General features: G+C 40.3%; 2 protein-coding genes across 2 annotated transcripts in view; both read left to right on the forward strand.

Moving 5' to 3' along the window:
* The first annotated feature begins 3777 nt into the window (after positions 1-3777).
* Positions 3778-21332, forward strand: part of LOC142108588 (uncharacterized) — a 160666-nt gene continuing 143111 nt past the window's right edge. The window contains exon 1 of the mRNA XM_075192372.1: positions 3778-3826. The gene's annotated coding sequence lies outside the window, so the exon portion shown is untranslated. The remainder of the gene's footprint in view (positions 3827-21332) is intronic.
* Positions 7683-15763, forward strand: LOC142108577 (uncharacterized). The gene is made up of 4 exons (XM_075192347.1): positions 7683-7756; positions 7839-7936; positions 8105-8216; positions 13090-15763. Exons 1-4 carry the CDS (start codon positions 7714-7716, stop codon positions 14514-14516), a joined length of 1680 nt encoding a protein of 559 aa, XP_075048448.1. The 5' UTR covers positions 7683-7713; the 3' UTR covers positions 14517-15763.

Consider the following 21332-nt stretch of genomic DNA (forward strand, 5'->3'; position numbering starts at 1 on the left):
TGACAAGAACCTTTTTAACACCTTAAGTAGCTTGATTTGACTAGAATGCATGAGTATCATGCACGGGTTAACTTGTGTATATATATATATATATATATATATATATATATATACACACAAAATTGTAATATATTAATCAATACATAATACACACTTCATTCTGCACTTCATCTCTCACCTGATCTTGCAGCGTAGACTACCTGATGTTCTCTTTTGCAAACTGTATTTAAAATGTACAAAAATTGTATTATAGTGCAAAATTTTAACAAACCCTGAATGTTTCAAACACATTATTTCATTATGACCATATAAAACAACCCCCTAGTACAGATATAGACGATAAAATATATGAAAATTATATACAATCATATACTAATATCTACCAGCCCTGAATGTCTAGTATTTAGCATTCTAGTCACCGCCACACAATACAGAGATCATGCCCCCCACAAGCTATTTCATCAGCTCCCCCCGCCAGCCACTATATTCCCCCAGCCATTTATATCAACCCCCACCAGAATGTTTATGACCCCAACCATCCATTTCATCAACCACCCACTCATTTGCCCAGCCCCCCAGTCAATTTATTAACAACCACTCTCAGTCACTTCATTAACCCGCCCCCTCAGTCATTTCATTAGTCCCTCCCAGTCACATAATTAGCCCCTCTTATATTTAAATATTTTATTAAGAAACATTGGCATCAATGTGCCCGATACGGATCCCTGAAGGACCAGTTTGGAGACGTTTAGGGGTATATTTACTAAACAGCGGGTTTGAAAAAGTGGAGATGTTGCCTATAGCAACCAATCAGATTCTAGCTATCATTAATTTAGTACATTCTACAAAATGACAGCTAGAATCTGATTGCTGCTATAGGCAACATCTCCACTTTTTCAAACCCACAGTTTAGTAAATATACTCCTTAGTCAGTGAGCTCTCCATCTTTCTACGGTATAGTGTTTGAGCTGTCCTCGTTACTTTTAAGTCACTGAAACTAAATTCTAAGACATTGGGGGGTATTCAATTCACAGCGAGATCCCCGGAAAACGAGCGCTCAAAAAATATTACCGTTAATACGGTAATTACTCGCTGAATTTCAGCTAGCTGAAATCCAGCGAGTAAATTACCATATTAACGGTATTTACGCTCATATTACCGTATTAACGGTAATATTTTTCGAGCGCTCGTTTTCCGGGGATCTCACTGTGAATTGAATACCCCCCATTGTGTGTTGCTTTTTATCTACTTGTTCCTAAAAACTGCATTGTGTGATGTAAACTGTTTTATATTCTTAGTTCAAATAAACATGCACAACATTATTGTGTTCAAATGGATGCACATTACAGCTACTGTAACACTGACATGCTTACAAGAAAGGAGTATGGACCACACACACAATACAGCCTAGGAACAGGCTGTTATTAAATGTAAAATAACTCTAACATTTGGATGCATAGACTCTGCAAGCAAGTCAATTGCAACCAACATCTAGGTCATATTTTAAGAATGCAAAGTAAACATTTTATAAATATACTTGCTGTTGTACAAAAAAATAATAACTTCACATAAAATCGATGTAAAGTTTGCTTGAATTCACTAAATATTGATGGTAATGGACTAACAGATGAGTTAGTATTTCTCATTCTTGCTGAACTGCTCTCAAAACTTACTAGCGCAAAGCGATCTGTTTAATCCAATAAAATAACGTGGATCACAGAGATGGATTCAAGCGGGCAGCCTTCACCAATTGTACAAGTGGAAAGCAATTAGGTGATATCAGTCTCTAATGTATGCTTAGGTAACATCACCGTTCCCCTTAATAGCAGGACTGTGGTCATTCTGAGCCTGGAAGCTGGAAAGAAATGGCACCGGTTAGCACTCCAATGGCTTCTGTGCCAATTTATAACACAGACGCTGGCACTATCCAGGGTAGAAGTAGCAATGGAGCGCTAGCAGAGAGTTCTTTCAAACCATGGGGGTTGAGCGCGGAAGCCACTTGTTCTGATGTTGGGAGAGGGAGGATGTTTGCTTAAAAACTGAATTTTAGTGATCCCCAATCCATTTTAGTACACGGAACTCTAAAAAAACAAAATAACTTACTCACCTGTCCATATTCCATCCCCTTCCAAAGCCGACTTACAAGTTCCTGTTACCTTAACTAAGGTAACTAAGGGACCTTGAAGTATTGAGGATCCCAGTTCCTGTATTGAAAAAGTAGAGATCAGAGGCAAGTTGGTTGAACCTTTTACGCAAGATGCACAATGCGGCATTTTTCTAATGACGGTAAAGATGCCGCATCAGCCCCACCCGCGAACGTGGTGCAGAACGCACAAACACACCGCAATCTCACTTGATGACAAGAACGAGTGTTCTGCTATTGTCAATTGGCGATATGTCATGGCTGTTGTTTTAAAATGATAAAATATCATCAAAGTCGATGCAAGAAAAGACAACAATACCATCGGTCATTGTCCCGCACAATTTATCTTTTCATAGACAGACGTCAGTACAGAAACACTGACATTGTTACTTGATTTACAAATCTTTTTCCTGTGGTCAATAAATCTATTTATTTATTTTTTCATTTGAACAAGCTTACTGTACAGAAGTGTCCTCATTTAAAGATTATTAAAGCCCGTCACAGCTTAGGGTGATGGGCCGAAATAATCACAACACATCACATTAATGTATCACAAGCTAGCATTCTCTGTCAGGCTTACAATACTGTACATAAGACCCATGGTGGATTTGCTGTGTATAAATACTTTTCAAACAGTTGACAGTATGACGTGAGACTGCGTCCATCCCTGTCCTTTGCATCAAAGGGGTTTCTGCAAACAAAAGTGTACAACATCTATAATATTTAATGGGCTGTTGCATTAATACCATAATATTAGAACATGCATTTCAATACTATCTTAAATATATAAGAGATACATTAATAACATACTTGTACCCAGACCTGATTAGGAGGAAAGGCCAGAGAGCAACCCTGATACTATTTCACTGATATTGTTAAAACAGATTCATCTAAATAATTTATTAAAATATATTTGCTGACATTGGTGGGTTTTAGTGCATGATTTTTACTGCAGTAGATTTGCTTTGAATACACATAAAGATTAAACATAAAGATTAAGAATAATTAATACTAAAATGACTAAAAATATAATGGAAAAACAGCAAATAATGTGAAGAATGTATAACAATGTAAACTCAGTGCCCAGGTAGGTACTTGTGTGGGTATGGACTCCAATAAGTGTTGAATCAGAATAAATAAACAACCAACCCCTCAGCTTCCATTGACCACCTGTCCAGATCTATATTAATGTCAAATAAAATGACTTTGTTTTAGTACAGATAGTTTTCCTGCTAGATAATTACTAAACTGAATCTCATTGTTATATTCTACACACTGGACAATCTGACAGGTCAATTATTTAAGGAAAGCAGGATGAAAATAATATGTAATTAATTCTATTATAACATCTGTTCCACTTATGAGCAGCGGCCATTTTCTTGTAGCTCAGGTAGTGAGGGGTGAACGTCTGTTGGTGGAGAAATACTGCACTCTGCTTCTGCTGGGAAATATAAGAATGTTTCGTAAATAGCAGAAAATACATCTGATTACTAACAATTTAATAACGAGTAAAATAGTGACTTCTGTATATTTTCTTTACTGAATAATGGCGGCGGCCATTTTCCCGTAGCCCACAGGCACACTATGGGAGTTAGTGACGCTCATAAGGGGCGTGGTCACATGCTCTCTCAGACGCCATCTTGGAACCTGGAGCGCTACATCCGGGCCCTGTACAAGGCAGAGGTAATATCTCCACTATATTAATATATTTGTCCCTGGGAATCACTCAGGCAACGGGAGAGGGTACAACACACTGCTCTCCATCAACAGCCAGCTTTATATACAGTGGGACAAACTGGCAATTATCCCCATAGAGTTACCCCATGTTTATGTGCAGCCTCCAGGCCATGACTGCACATAAGTGAAAATAAAAGCACCTAACAGCAGCCTTTACACAATTTAATAGTAAAAGCAATAAGAGCTACTAAACCAAAGAGCTTAAGTAGACATAAGAGGTGCAAACAAAAAAGAGCTATAGGAACAATAGAGGAATTAAAGTGTTACATAAAATACAATTTGCTGGTATCTCTGCCCCCAGGCTGGATGGGCTCTTGTCCCTGCTGTAATACATGCTATGGAGACATAGAACTGCTGCTTGCTGACCTTTGCTGTATGTCATTTTTCTAAGAAATTATCTTTTTCTCTCTATAAAGTGCATACGGTCGGGTTTTTCTTAGACCCACAGCCCCTTGCGGCCAGACCAGTTCCAGCAATGTTTCTATATGCTGGTAATACGTCGAATAATGTCTTTGTTTGTCGATCCAGGTGAATCTTCTATTGGTAGCATTTTAAACAGACGCATGATAAATCATCATCATCATCATTTATTTATATAGCTCCAACATATTCCGTAGCGCTTTACAATTTGGGACAAACATAGTAAACTAATAAACAAACTGGGTAAAACAGACAAAGAGGTGAGAAGGCCCTGATCGCAAGCTTACAATCTATGGGACAATGGGAGTTTGACACATGAGGTTAAGTCTACATTTGCAGGCGCCCAGCCAGACTGCAAAGGTAAAAGTGACTCATAAGCTAAATGATCCTGTCACACAACAATGTTGGTCAAGGGGTAGTTGTATAATGGATGGTAATAGGGTAACGTAGTGAGGTTAAGAGGGTGGCTGAGGAATATTATAAGCTTGTCTGAAGAGGTGGGTTTTCAGAGAACGCTTGAAAGCTTGTAGACTAGAGGAGAGTCTTATTGTGCGAGGGAGAGAATTCCATAGAGTGGGTGCAGCCCGGAAAAAGTCCTGTAATCGGGAATGGGAGGATGTAATGAGGGTGGATGAGAGACGCAGATCTTGTGCAGAACGGAGTTGCTGAGTTTGGAGATATTTTGTGATAAATGCAGTTAGACCACAAATGAAAAGAAGTAGGTCCACGTATTGGTAAAGATAAACAGCATTTAAACAAATGATACAGGAACAAAACAAAAATGTAGGAGGTTGGGTGTCACAGAACAGGTAATAGTTACATAATGGGTATTGGTTTTGGCAAGTAGAGATCTTTGTAACAACTATAGGATAGGCGATGTTAAGGGTAGAGGGAAAGACTCGATAGGTTGAGTGTTCAGTGTGGGAAGGACGATTTTGTCCTTCCCTAAAAATCTGGGTTTGTCATGAAGATGATATGAGTTTTTTTCTTCCAAACGTGGGACCTCCTGGATGCGGTTTTTGACTGCTGAGAGATGGAGGGTCCGTTTGTTTCCACTGGGACACAATGATCAATTGGGCTGCGTGTAAGGTTAATTTTATGGAGTGCCTAGATGAGTTTTGGGGAGGGTAACGTATAAAAAAGATCCACAGAACTTTAGGAATCAGAACTTCCATTGTAGAATTAAGGAGGGTTTAGATCTTGTTCCAGAACAAGGAGAACTTGGTCCACCGTATATGACTTCATGCTTCCCAGCACAATTCCACAAGCACGTCAGCTGTGGGGAACATCTTGTTCAGTTTATCGTGGTATAATTCCACGGGTAGTACACTTTATACACTGTGTCCTTGATCAGACAATGTGTAAAGAAAACAAAACCTGACCCTAACCTCACAGTATAAGTAGCCCCTAATAGAGATGCTTCCGACACCGCAGTAAGGAGAACTGTGAGTGGGAAATAGAGAGTGACTGAAAGAAGAAGGGGCAGGAAGAGGACTGAGGACAGGACAGTAATGGGGGAAATGTTTATTATGTATAAGCATGAATACCTCCATAATACTGATCACTGGGTATAGCTCCTCTCACACCAGAGCGACACTGACAGACTGAGGACCTGCTGTATGAGGTGCAGCATAGCTGCAGATGGTCTCTACAGATCTCCCCTGTTACCAGTGTATATTTTTTTCCCTCCGGATTCCGTGCTTTCTTGAGTACTCAAGAAGACCAAGAGAGGGTGTCCTAGTAATCCTGGTACCACCAGGCTGGCCGAGAAGATCATGGTATGCCGATGTTGTAAACATGGTGTCATAGCGACTAGCTTTAATGACATGGCTGATGAGGCCATCATGTTTGGGACTAAAGGGTTTTCTGAAAAGGTCATTCAGACCGTAATTAAGACCAGGAAATTAGCCTCTTTTGAGAATTACTCCATAGTGGAAAACCTACCTAGGCTGGAGTGAGAGAAAAGGAGTTAACATTTCATCTTTTAACTTGTCATGCCTTTTAAAATGTCTGTCAGTAATGAATACATTCACTGTTGGGGCAGGATTTGGGAATCATTGGCCTGTAAAACATTGAGTTGCGATCAACCTTCCTTAAAGCCAAAGTGTCGACCTTTCTTCAGAGGATTCTTCATGTGCAACAGCTCTTTCTTCTACCGGTAGTTTCATGGGATCTAAACTTGGTCTTTACAGCATTACAGTAGCCACAATTCAGTCCTCTTGAATCGGTTTCCCTTAATTCCTTACCTGGACGGTGTCCTTCTTATTGGCCATTACTTTAGCAAGGCAGGTGTCTGAAATGGATCCCCTGTCTTGCAGCTCACCTTATCCTGTCTTTTACAACCATAGGGCTGTTTTGTGCCACAAGCCTTCTCTCCACTTGCTTTGGGCCAGGATTTAACATCTAGAAGTAATGAATTTCTCCACCTGTTGAATGTAGTTAGAGGTTTGAGGATTTGTGTAGACACATCGACATCCGCTGGCCTCTATAGTAAAGAGCGTTGTATCCGAGGATGCTTTCCCAGCCAGGTGAAAAGCCAACCGAGGTGTATCAGTTCCCTCATTGCGCCAGTGAAGCAAGACAAATTTAAGAATATATCTCATGTTAAACAAAATAATTCAGATGAGAAGGAGTCATGTATGAGAATGGTAGGACCCAAGTGGTGGTGTTGGGGTATTCAAATGGGAGAGTCTTCTTGCAAGGTTCCACAACCAACTTTTTGCCATGCAGCCTATGAAGGATTTTGGAGTCTCGTTGATGAGACCCATTACTCCATTAACATGCCATATCCCGTCTCACAGAAATGCTGTGAGCATCTTACATCAGAATTGTCAGTTTCTTAATAACATTTATTTTCTGCATTGACAATACAAGGTGCACTTCTGCAATAAGTTATTTCATAACAAAAATGAGAATATCCTCCCCTAGGAAAGACCCTGAAAGCACTATTACTCTTCCCACAACCCCAGGTTGGTGCATGTGGGGTAATGAAATGGTTAAAAAAAAGTGGTTTATATTTGATGGACAACAGATTCCAGCAAGTGCTGTCATTCCTACTTTCTTTAGCTTATAATTGATGTCTCTCTCAAAACACAGATTTACACAGTAGTGATAAAGAGATCTGTGTGACACCCAGGAGCCGCCCCTGTGTGTCAGGAAGATTGAGCAGGACCCAGAGCCCCATCACGGTGCCTGAACCTCACTCACTGATACATGGGAGGAGCAACAAGATCATTCAGCTGGTGACTGGAGAGGTGACTGCTGGGAATGGGACAATATACAGTAACACCAGGGGATGTGTCTGGATGATGACTGTGTCATTGTGTTGTCAGGTTCCTGCAAGGTGTCAGGAAATCACTGTGTATTTCTCTATGCAGGAGTGGAAGTATTTAGAAGGACAAAGGAATATTTGTATGGACGTAATGATGGAGAATCACCAGATCCTCACATCAGTGGGTAAGTGAAGACTTTGAGGGCATCTAGATACACACGTCATCTGATAATCACTTATAAGCAATGTCATTTCTATTTCCTACAGATATATCCAGTAACAGAAATACCCCAGAGAGATATCTCCGTCCTCTTTATTCACAGAATTGTACACAGGAAAATCCCAGTATCCCACAGGAGTATCAGGTAGATGACATTTTATGGTCTCGACAAATACCAAAGTGAATTTTCATTATATGATCTGTACAAAAGCTGTGTGGATCTTATACAGTGATAGTCTTCTGTTTTCTCAATTTAATAGATATTATGAAATAATTTTTTTATTGTTTGTATTTTTTGTTCGTTTGTATTTAGGATGACGTCCTGACTGATATTAAAGTAGAAATTATAGAGGGAGAGGAAAAGGAGATTGTGAGGGGTAATCAGCAGTGTAAGGTTGAGGAAATCCCTACAGATATCAGCACAGGTGAGTAATTAACACTTATTACAGAAAAGTGTCACATATTCTCTTTATTAATGCACTAAAAACTGTCTTATTTTACACCTTTCTCTGTTAGTATATGCTAATGAGAAAAAGTATCTGGCCAGTGGATAGTCATTCCCTTATCTGTGAGGAGTTTGTATGTTCTCCCCGTGTTTGCATGGGTTTCCTCCGGGTGCTCCGGTTTCCTCCCACACTCCAAAAATATACTGGTAGGTTAATTGCCTGCTGAAAAAATTAATATTAGTGTTTGTGTGTTAGGGAATTTAGACTGTAAGCTCCAAAGGTGCAGGGACTGATGTGAATGACAAATATTCTCTGTGGCACTATATAATTAAATAATGATGATTATTAGCCAGGGATGCACAATAGATCTCCAGGCATCTCTTCCCAGGCACTTTACCACGGGTCTTCCAGGAAGACGGTGGCCCGTCAGGAGTCCATTCAGTCCCTCATTTCGATGATTATTCCTGTTATAGTAAAAGGAAAGGGATTAGGGTCTTATTCAGTCCTCATCCTGGTCCAGAAGCGGGACTGCTCCTTCCTACCTATTCTGAACCTGAAAATGCATGAACGTGCAGTTGAGGATGGATAAGTTCAAGATGGGGTCTTTATGGTCAGTCACCAACAGCATGGAATGAGATGGTTCATGGTGTCCATGGACATTAAGGATGTGTATCTCCATGCTCCAATGTGGAAGGGTCATTAATACCCTCTAAGATTTGCTGTTCAATCTCACCATTACCAGTTTCGGGTCCTACCGTTTAACCTGACAACAGCACCGAGAGTATTCGCATAGATCATGGCAGCAATGACTGCCTTTCTCAGATCCAGAGGGGGGACGTAACTGGATGATTTACTGATCAAGGCAGGTTCACTGGCCTTCAGTCCCATGTTCAAGAGACCACGCGGTTTTTAGAATCACATGAGTGGACTATCAATATCAAGAAGTCTAACCTGAGCCCTTCCCAGAGGATGATCTTCCTGGGCCTTCAGTTCAATGCCTGATAGCATCAGGTGTTCCTGCCAGAAGACAAGATCCTCTTGCTACATTGACTGAAGAAGACCATTTTCGCTTAGCCCGCAGGTGCTGGTTCAACTGGGGATGAGGATTCGGAGAAATTTGGTGTCCAGTTTCGAAGCAATGCAGTTTGCCCCATTTCATTCACGAGTGTTCTAGCTCAAGGTAATCTCGGAAGTCGAATAAGTCCCACCTACTCTTGTCCAAACAGACGTTCACTCTGTTGCCGGAGGCGAGAGTTTTTTGCTTCAATTGGTGGCTAAGGGGCAACCTCACCAAAGGTCGCCCATTCATCATCTGAGACTGGACATTAGTGACAACAGATGCCAGTCTCCAGGACTGGAGTGCTGTGTTGCTCCTGTACTAGTTTTATGGAATATATACTCAAGAGAAGTCAAACTTTTTATGAATGTGTTTAGAACGCTTCTCAACACTTTGTACGCAGCCAAACAATTTCTGCGAGGAAGGGACATAAAGATGCAATCTGACAACACCATGACAATGACATACATAAATCAGCAGGGGGCCATAGAGTGCCCTAGCCATGAGGCAGACAGTCAGAATCCTACGTTGGGTGGAAAAGCCATTTTGGCAGTCCATCCCAGATGTAAGAAACTGGGAGGCTGACTTTCTCGGCAGGCTCTTCATCCAGGGGAATCATCACTTCACCTGGAGATATTCCAGCAACTGTTGTTAAGGTAGGGTCAGCCAGATGTTGACATGACATTATAGCGTCTTGGTTGAACACAAGGTGCAGTGCTACTGGTCCAGGACGGGATCTGCAGAAGTGTCTAGAGGGCGCCATGTTGGTTCAATCTCATTTATTTGTGCCCACCAGTAGACATGCTTCCATAGATTATTATAAAGGTATAGAGATTTTGGTGGCATCGGACTGGCCCAGGAGATCTTGGTACACCAACAACCTTGGAATGGCAGAATGTCTGGCATGGTGTCTGCCTCTAAGGCCAGACTACTTAATTCAGGGTCCCTTCCTCCACCAGGGTTTTCCTCGGCTGGTCCTTATGGCATGGTTGCTGAAGCCACGATTCTTAAGGCCAAAGGTTTCTCTTATAGAGTGGTTCAGACCATAATCAAGACTCACAAGCCTGTGTCTGCCCGTAATTATCAAAGAGGCTGGAAGATTTATATCTCCTGTTGTGTATTAAAGGGATTACCTACCACTGCTTTCAGGATGGACCGATTACTGCAATTTCTGCAGGACAGTTTGAAGAGGTGTGTTTAAATTCAGTTTCTTGAAAGTCCAGGTTTCAGCCCTCAGAGGAAACGGGCTTCCTGAAGTGCACACTATCATACAAAGCATGATGCATATGCAGCCTCCTGAACCAGTCTGTTGCTGACTGCCTTGAAACATCCTCCTTTCGAATCAATTGGCTTTGTGGAGTTGAAGCTCCTTACCTGAAAGTAAGTCTTCCAACTGGCTATCTCTTCTGCCAGGAAAATTTTAGAGCTGAGGGCTCTGTCTTGTAGATCTGCATTACTACTTTTTCACAAGGACAGAATGGTGCTTAGGACCAAACCTTTTAACCCATGGTGGTGTTGCGGGTCCACCGGAATCAGGAAATTAGGATTCCAGCTTTGGGTCAGGCTAAGTCTCCAGAGGAAGACAGTTCTCTGGATGTGATTCGATCCCTGAAAATAAATGTGGACAGGGCCATGTACGGATGCCCTGTTAGTCCTTTATGATGGTCATAAGAGAAGCTGGCCAGCATTTTAACAGACCATTCCCCTTGGTATTACATTGGTAATTTGCCAGGCGTACCTTGGAGCAGGACAGCCTATCCCTGAAAATGCCGCAGTCACATACCGCAAAATCAGTGGGTGCCTCTTGGGAGGAACGGAGCCTTTACAGAGCAGCTGTGTTGGGCATCTACCTGGTCATAGTTGCTGACCTTCATTAAGTTCTACAGCTTTAATACTTTTGCATCAAAAGATGCCAATTTTGGACATAAGGTTGGGGACAGTTTGGGACGTACCCACACTATTGTGACCTCCATGGATGTCAGAAAAAAATTGCTAAATTTTGTACTTGTGTTAAATCCTTATCTCTGAATCCAATGGGGGATACTGTATATCCTCCCCTTATGCTCTTCTGTTTGTTTTTTTTGTTTTTTTTTTTATTGTTTTTGTGCCATTCTGGTTCTTGTTCTTTATTATTTTCTTTGTTAGGATTCGGGTTTTCGTGGGACAATGTTGTATTCTCTCCTTCCTCTTGTTCTGTACCCCAGTTTCTGTCCTTCAGGGCTTTGTTAGACAAGCACTGAGGGTTAGAATATAGCCATAGGAGTATAGTTTCAATTTCAGCACTAAACTTGAAAGTACCCAAGGCTCCAGCAACCATACACTGTAACCCACTTTTGCCAGTGTTGCCCGTTGGATTCAGAGAAAAGGATTTATTGCAAGTGCAAAAATCCTATTGTTTACCCTGTGTAATAATCCATGGATGTTTGATTCTTACTTAGCTTTATATTAAAACTGCAATACTAAAGCAAAATACCAGCTGATTTCGAAATGTTCACACACACACACCGTCACAATGTACAATACACACAAACTCCACCTTTGTCTAACACATGGAACTATAATCACACACCTATCATTGTACAATAGCTCCCCTCCAATCTGTGTGATTGGATGTTCTGTACTGTTGCTCTTCGTCTGTAGAGCTGCCTCTGTACCCTGCTTGCCCTTATTCTTTCTTCCATTTAGTGTTGTTGCCCATCTGAGCTCTGCTCCATTCTCCTCTGACCTGATGCTCTCCTCTTCTCTGTGTAAGGGTGTGAGACCTAGGAGTAGTGTAAACTCATGGTCAGGACATGCTGCAAATTTAGCCAACATCTACTCTGCCTCCAAGACTCCAGTGTTTGTGTGTGGGGGCAGTGTCTAGTTGGAAAATGTCACGGGATAATGAGGATTCCTGTCCTGTGATGTTGGCTGTACATTGTATTTTGGGAAATGTTACTTGCCAAAGTCTGCATTTTGGCTGCAGATGCCCAATGTGGCCATGCTATCTGCGCGACTCTGCGACTGAGTCTACGCAATGGTGATGCTGTTTTATAATTGTAATGAAGTCTTCTTAATTAAACAACTGGGGGCATATTCAATTAAGCCCTAATATTAAGGCTACGCATTTTTTTTGTTAATACGGTGACACAACGTTGCGGATTTCCCTTCACAACCCTATGTGGTGCAAAAGAAAATCTGCGATGTTGCGGATCCGTTACAGAGGCATTTCGTGCTTAATTGAATATGCCCCTGAATGTCTTAAACTTGCTTATAGTATGTACATTTTGGCCATTATAATACTCATTATAATACTCCACATACTACATGTGTAAGAAGCATTGAAGTGGGGTTCACCATCATCGCGGTGACGTACACTTTCCACCACCAGTGTGGCCACACTTATTTTGAAGCTCCACTTCATGACCTTCTACGTGGTCATTGGACAATAGTATCTTTACGATGTGGGACATTTAGCTGGTTCTCTTCAGAAGTGATCGATTTGATGGTTCATCAGCCTTATTGATGGTCAACACAGTCGGTTGATCTGATTTTTTATATGTCTAGTTGTTATCCACTGGCCAGTGTTGCATATTTTATGGTTCATTTTTAATAAAGTGTTTATATACATTTATTACCCACGGTTGGTTGTATATTGATTGTGTGTATCGGTCATCAGCGCTGTTTTCTGTTGTGTTGTATTAATTGAATATGCCCCTGAATGTCTTAAACTTGCTTATAGTATGTACATTTTGGCCATTATAATACTCTACTCAATGTAAAATAAGATATCTATTTCCATACATTTATTTCCAGCCGATGAATGCAAATGCTGGAATATTTCGGAAGGACAACTGATTTTATCTACAGATTTTGAAATACAAGAAGATAACATCACACAAGATTCTCCGGGAGAAAATCCCATTGCCCTAAATATACATCAAAAACTTCCCAGTGCAAATAAATCATCTGATCTTTGTAATCATGAGGAATGTTCCCCTAATAACTTATATATTGTTACACATAGTACAGCTCATACAGATGATAAAATATTTCCACATTCTGAGGGTGGAAAATGCTTTACAGTAAAATCATCTCTTCATGAAAATCAGAGAACCCAAACATGTGAGAACCCATTTCCATGTTCTGAATGTGGGAAATGTTTTGCACACAAATCAAGCCTTATTAGACATCAGAGAACCCACACAGGTGAGAAACTATTTTCATGTTCTGAGTGTAACAAATGTTTTACAGAGAAATCAAAACTGTTTAGACATCACAGAACTCACACAGGTGAGAAACCATTTCCATGTTCAGAATGTGGGAAATGGTTTACAAGCAAATCAAATCTTTTTCACCATCAGAAAATTCACACAGGCGAGAAACCATTTTCATGTTCTGAGTGTGGGAATTCTTTTTCACACAAATCACATCTTTTAGAACATCAGAGAATTCACACAGGTGAGAAACCATTTTCGTGTTCTGAATGTGGGAAGTGGTTTACACATAAATCATCTCTTATTCACCATCAGAGATCTCACCCAAGTGAGAAACCATTGCAGTGTTCTGAATGTGGGGATTTTTTTATGCGCAAATTAAGTCTTATTGAACATCAGAGAACTCACACAGGTGAGAAACCATTTCCATGTTCTGAATGTGGGAAATGGTTTATACATAAATCAGATCTGATTAGACATCAAAGAACTCACACAGGTGAGAAACCATATCCATGTTCCGAATGTGGGAAGTGGTTTTCACGTACATCAAATCTTATTAGGCATCAGAGATCTCACACGGGTGAGAAACCATTTCAATGTTCTGAATGTGGGAATTTTTTTATGCGCAAATTAAGTCTTACTGAACATCAGAGATCTCACACAGGTCAAAAACCGTTTACATGTTCTGAATGTGGAAAATCTTTTATACAGAAATCAAGACTTGTTGAACATCAGAGAACTCACACAGGTGAGAAACCATTTTCATGTTCTGAATGTGGGAAATGGTTTATAGACAGATCAAATCTTATTAGACATAAGAAATCTCACACAGGTGAGAAACCATTTCAGTGTTCTGAATGTGGAAAATGTTTTACACAGAAAGTGAATCTTATTGAACATCAGATAAAACACACAGGTGTGAGACCATTTCCATGTTCTGAGTGTGATAAAGGGTTTACAAAAAAATGTAATCTTTTACAACATCAGAGATTTCACACAGGACAAAAGCAATTGGAGATGAAATGAGGTTGCTGTGATACTCTAGCAGTTGATTTCATTAATGCAAAAAAAAAAAGGCATAACTATATTTAAAAAGTTTATATATGCAGTTATGTTATACAAATGTTCCCATTTATATGGCATGCCCATGGCTTAATGAGTCAAGATGTGTCTGCAGGGGAGCAAAACTGCTTCTTATGGTAAGGGCTAAGGAGATCTGGACTTTCCTTGCTGACTGTGATTTAGGTGCATTCATGCACTTTGTATTACACAAACGTGAAAACGAGAGTTTGTTTTTCTGGGTGAAATGTCTAAATGAGGTTCATAGGCTGGAGAGTGCGTATCAGGTTTGCTGTAGATGAATTCCTCATGTCGTTTCAGCTGCTGGATGTCTTGTACCGTATCGGTAGTAAGAACGTCTCTCATCTTCTCTTTGGACTTAATTCAGGATGTTTAAAACATTTCTTTAATGGCTTCCTTCATTTACTTTTTGGACAAATTAAATGGTGTTAAAATGTCATACTAATGACTGTAGTGTTTGTTATAAAACAATTAAATCCTTCAGATTCCCAGTATTCATGGAACGGAGGTTTTGAGTTCTCCATATTTACTATACAATGGGACATGTTTGATTATGGAGTTGGACCTATTTGGTCCTTCTCATCCATGTAAGATCTCTGGACAGGTTAAGAAAGGTAGAAGTCTAGATGCATCAAAACGGACATCATGTACGACCAAAAGGACAATGCTAACGTCATTAAAAACATTCAATAGTTATAATCGGCACCACACTCAGCTGTGGGTTATGTCACACAGACATATATATCTCATATCGGTGAACCTAACCTTGTTATTACATCAGTGAAATACTATATGCAGGGTGGTATATACTGTGTAATATTTACAGTTTAACACAGGTGAGACAGCCGTTTTGTGGGCTGTACAACATTCATGGGAATACAGCCGATCAATTCATTAGGAAGCAGTCCCATCACTAAGGTACTTCATGAATTGATCGGCTGCATTCTAAAAAATGCCCCCAAAATGGCACCATGCGCTGTATGTTAGTGATGGTTGTGCTTTAAAGGATGTGACATTAAAATATATGTAACACCTTAAACATTAGGATAGTGTGAGTCTTATAGTTGCCACTCTTTCTATGCAAGTTGAAGTACATTGCTGGCCTATCTTTTTAAATACCTCATATATTGTGTACTGTAGTTTGCACCGCGACTAATGGAATATGTTTAGGTTCATTTTCATGTTTTTGGTTGTTTATTGTTTCTGTACTTTTTATTCTTTATATATTAATAAGGTAAAATAAAATGTTCCAAAGTTGTGATGGAATCAAGTGTCCTTTATTTTGCTGGCAAAAAGGGTGTGGACCGAGCTATCAGCATTCAATGCAGTCGAGCCACACAGTGAGAATTCCGGTAGAAATTGGTGTTCCAGCCTTCAAACACATCAGGACTGCCTCTATAACTCTGGTGAGCATGAATCACTGACTGGTTGTTGTCATTACCTCGTCAGCTGTGGTGAGCATGAGGCTTTGCACTGATTTAATTAGGGTGTGCTTCTCTCCTGACCTGATTGGATTTTTGGAGTTTGAAACCCTTCCCGTTCTATGTAATCTTTTTCAGTGATAGAAGTAATTCCTGCACAGAAGAAGCTCTGAGACTCTTTAGTTACCAGTTTCTGCTTCAACTCTGACTCTAGCTTGGCAAACAGCATTAATACTCCAACTAGGCATTTTGGCATCCAGCATACTTTTAATTATTTTGTGAGTACTGCAGCTTGAACATAGAACTGCTTATATGAAACAAATGTCTGCTGGCTAGGAAGGAAACTTTTCTACATCACTCTGCTTGCCGATACTGAAGTGAGGGGCTCTGGGCTGGTCTTTGTTGCATTTGGAATGTTGCTGCCTTCAGCCTTTTCACATTCCATTTGTATTTCCTGCTCTAAATTCTACCATCATTTTAATGCATTATACTTTGAATTGGCATTGAACTGCTCTACCATAGCATTGTTGTGCCAACATATTTGTTTGGCATAGCATTGCCTTGCAGTTGTTTTACCACTTTAATTATATTGCCACTGCCATACCTCACTTGCCACCATCCGGACATCTATACTACTTAGGCCCAGATACCATCCTGACCATTGCCCAAATTGGCTTCTGGACCATCTAGAACCACCTAGGCCCCTGTACGATTATGGTCCCATCCAGTCCTCTCTACATTCTGGCCTCAATATGTTGCAGACCTCTGCCCCATAGTGAACCTATGTGTATTATCTCATTTGCTCCTTTTGTGGCTCATTTAGAAAGTAATCTCACGGGTTCCTCTAACCTATGTCTCATTTCTGTACCTTTTTGTCTATCTGCCCACTCTCTGTCATCCTCTCTGTCCCTTTTTTGTCATTTGATGAATTGTTTTTGTACGCAAAGCGTTTTTTTTCCATTTAATTGTATGAAACCATTTATTATTCTGTCTATCCGTACACTTGGTTTTTAACTGTATGTAATTTGCAAGTGTAGTTTATTGTATGTTCTAACCCCCTGTGATGAAACGAGTTTGATATCACTGTAACCATCCTGTCCCTCGTTTCTCACATAATGTGGATTATAGCAAGTACTTTTTATAGCCCTTGCTTTTGTTCTCTAGCTCAACAGACTACAACTGCAGTGTCTAATTACATGTGGATAAGGGGACATTGTAGCTCATTGTAAATATGTATATTAGTTATTCTATATTGTTGAAGTGACAGTGAGGTTGTTATTCATTGTCCTTAAAGTGAAGCCAGGGAGGTTATGGGTAGGGATCAGGTTGCAAGCTACTGGTGAAAGGGAAGGCTAATTAGTATCCATTGTTCTGACAAGACTACTCCAGACGTTTTTTCTGTGGAAGTACAGCTCATATCCATTCCCCTTTCCAACGCCTCATGTCCAAGACTCCCCAATGTTTAACAAGGAGAGGCCAAGGGGTTATCCCAGGGAGGGTAAAACACTGTGGAAAGTGGACCTTGGATATAAGGAGCCACTCCAGGGAGTAGGTGATATTCATTCTGGGATTTAATTTATGGAAGGTGCAGTGTAGCTGGTTTTGAGTTTTTGTTCTCCACCAATGGACTACAGCTAACTGATGGGTCTTTAAGTCAGGACATCCAGGTAACTGTAGCTCCTTAAGCTAGTGGGATAAGGGACAGATGATGTGGTAAACCTGCCTGGCATTTACTTACTGTACATAATAATTTAGTGATTGTTTTTATTACAATAAATGTATTGCTTTACTTTCTAACTACATTTGCCTGAGTGACTAATAAGAACCTTAGAAGGTACTGGGTTGGCTTCCCTGGCCTGGAAAGGCACCTGTGGGTGGCCAGCCAGAGTGAAGTGGGTGGAATTGGGCCAGAAACCAGGTATCTTCACACCCCCTATGTATGGCTCCGCTGAAACTTTGTCGTGCCTTATAAAGAAAAGATAATAATAAAGATGAGGGGTAGGGGCACATATAAGTAGGGGGCTAGTAAACAACATATCTGGCAGGCCAAATCCATAAAAATCCATCATGCTTATATGAGAGTAACATAACCTTAATATCACACGCCAGGTCCGCAGTCGAGACCCGGCGGACTTACCTGCTCCGAGCGGGGCTGTTCCCCAGCACTGAGTGCTGTGTCCATTCGATGGCGGTGGATTCTGGTCTGCTCATGTGCAGACTCGATCTCCTCTTAAGCCTTCTCCCTCTCTGCCATTGGAACTGCTATTACCTGCAGGATATTTAAGGCACCTGACCATGCAGTCAGGTGCCTGTTTTTTATGTCAAACCCTGACTGTGAGAATATTTGGCTCCTTTTGCTTCTGCTGTATGTTGCTCACTGTTCCAGTGATTCCTCAGTTGCTGTTCAGTGCTACTCATGCACAACTATTCTCTTGACAACTCCAGTTCGCTGCTCTATGGCATCTCCCTGCAGAGTTCTCTCCAATCCTATAGTCCCTTCTAGCACTCTCCCAGAGGGCCGCAACCTGCAGGGCAGTGGCTGCAAAGCCCGTACGTACCCCCTTGCCGGGGTTCATGTTGAAGACAACCTGTCCCCTTAGACTCTGCGCCTTTGGGTAGATTAGTGTTGAGATAGACTGGCCCGGAGATCCTGTACTTCTGCCTAGAACCGTGACAGCTAATTAACTTATTAAAGATTTGGAGATTGAACCTGTTAGTTGGACTTGTCTCCTCATTCACAGGCACAGCTAACCTTTATAAAAATGGTTTCCTTCTCCAGACTTCCATATTTGTTGCAATCTCTCCCACTTATTCTTATCAGCAAAGATGAGAAACCCATTAACTTCCATAAATGTATCTGGCACAGAAAGAGACCAAGAATAGGTCTGAAAAATTGCAATAAAGTATAACGGGGACATACATTTTTCTGATATTATATGTTACAATTACGCCATTGTTTTAAGATATCTACAAGACTGGATTCACAAGCAGGATATATATGCCAACAGCCACACAACAAAACATTCTGCCCAACACTGATTTAAGATCAGTCCTCCACCAGCATGGCAGTGAGATCTCATGGGAAGTGGGGTAGAATCCCTGACTTTGGAACACGTCCTGAGATATAAATATAATCTCAATGCTCATAAATCTATACACCTTCTGTTCCTATACATCCGGGCATCCTACCCCTTCACAATACGGAAAGCAGGGAATATTGCCACAACTTCCCATCTTATCAACAAGGATATTAAAAGGCCATTGGCCTACGTAGAAGCTAAATACGAGACCATGAGGACTTAACCCATCAGCTTTTTACAAGCTCAACGCTATATAACCTAAGTCACTGAAACATTTCCAGCTTTGGACTGGCGAAAACCCATTTGATCTGCTCTTTCTGGCACCTCCACCCAATTCATTACAATGGCTTGAGGGAGGTTGCCAATCGTGCAGTCGATCTCTCAGTTTTAAATTAGCATGCTACCCATTTCCCTGCTCTCTCCAGCAAAGTCCTTCTTCAAGCACTTTCTAATTATTAAGTACAAGTTAACCCGTGCATGATACTCATGCATTCTAGTCAAATCAAGCTACTTAAGGTGTTAAAAAGGTTCTTGTCATGCATTTGGGGCTAGCCCAGGCCCCCTCAGGGGAAGAGCGTTACTTCCCGACGCAAGCGCCCTTTTTTAACGTGGTTTTGTCCACATGTCACCACCTCTTCCTTCATCTTCATCGCCACATCCTTCATCAAGCTACTTAAGGTGTTAAAAACTCCCCACTGTCACCCCCGGCAACCACCAACCACTCCCAACTGTCACTTCTCCTTCAAGAAATATATAAGTCAGTGTATAACTCTGCCCAGCAGGTGGCGCTGCAGCTTGTTTTGTTTTTTTCCACACACGCCACTAGGCATTTATATAGTAGATGTTAATAATAATAATAATAATAATAATAATGATCTTCCAGATTTGGCTTCAAAGGGAAATTCCATCCTTCACTCCTGTCAAGGAAAAATTGGCCTTTATTTTCCGAATGGACCGTGTGGATCAACTCTAGGAAAAGAAACGAACGTTGAGCCGTTCTTTGATACTTGCAAGAGTTACATTAACTCCGTCCCTCAAACAACCAAAAATCAAATCCAAATGCCTTAATCATACTACCTAGAAGGAGTTGCGCAACGTCTTAAGGAACCCTCCCCAATCCAACTTTAAACTCACTACATTCAAACTTTCACAACATAACATACATTCACATATCTGGTTGCCTAACCTGCGGTCTAGCTCACTTATATTGTCTAGACTTGGACATTTTACAATAATAATGCAAAGTAGACAACATTTGCACTTTCCTTTGGACACAGTATGTACTGTTGAGTATTTGTTAGGACACTAATGTTCCTTTACTTGATGCCCGTTTCGTCACATCTGTAATTCATGTTGTTGTGGCCAAGTTTCTTTGTACTTTATGGTATGTCAAACTCCGTCATTTTATTCAGTGACTTAATAAAAATAAAAGTAAAAAAAAAATACCCTTAATTAGTTATATTTAAAATAATTGTTTTGACCATAGATTTTGTTATTTAGCTAAATTCAAAACATAACATGACTAAATGTGAGTGACTCCTGCTGCAAATAAAATCATTTTACAGCCAGGGAGTAGTACGCTGTTTACTTTCACTATCACATATTATGAATAATACTAATTATGTATGTGTAAGACCATCCAATCCATTTCCTTATATTACTTGGATTATATAGTTTATTATATCCAAATATACTCACTGAGGCAGAGGTTATAATTCACAGTGATATATTTGTATATATTACCATCATATCAACAATTTTATCTATATTTTGTTTTTAATATATCATAGCCTATAAAATGCATTTTATAAATATGTCATTAGTCAAAATAATTTATTTATATACTCTTTAAATCAGAGATAGCCATTTGCTTTCCCTTCAGAAGTTTGTGTTAGGTGTAAATATCGGTGCATTCAATGTTGGTCAATATTTCTTGTATATTTACTGAATTATTAAAGAAAACTGATCAATTTATGACATCAGTAAGATCATGCGGTATCAGTGCATCTAAGGAAAAAGTGCTTTCACTTAACCGTTAAGAGAGTTCATGTGTTAAATCATCGACCCTCATCAAATGACTTATCTTTTTCAACCCCAACACTCTCAATACTTTCAAGTTTCTTTTATGCTTACAATGAAAGTGTTTTGCTACAGGTGTTAATTGTTTCACCTTTTTTTACGTTGAAATCAATTCTTATTGAGTTCTAATATTCGTTGTTTGGGTGGTTTCGCAGTCATCCCTATATATTTATTTACATACA

The sequence above is a fragment of the Mixophyes fleayi genome, chromosome 12 (assembly GCF_038048845.1).
Source record: "Mixophyes fleayi isolate aMixFle1 chromosome 12, aMixFle1.hap1, whole genome shotgun sequence".
Lineage (NCBI taxonomy): Eukaryota > Metazoa > Chordata > Amphibia > Anura > Limnodynastidae > Mixophyes > Mixophyes fleayi.

Excerpts from the sequence above, each read along its gene's own strand:
- LOC142108577 (XM_075192347.1), top strand. The coding sequence starts at position 7,714 with ATGGACGTAATGATGGAGAATCACCAGATCCTCACATCAGTGG. Across the intron at positions 7,757-7,838 it reads CCAGATCCTCACATCAGTGG|ATATATCCAGTAACAGAAAT; the intron begins GTAAGTGAAGAC and ends TATTTCCTACAG. Across the intron at positions 8,217-13,089 it reads CCCTACAGATATCAGCACAG|CCGATGAATGCAAATGCTGG; the intron begins GTGAGTAATTAA and ends ATTTATTTCCAG.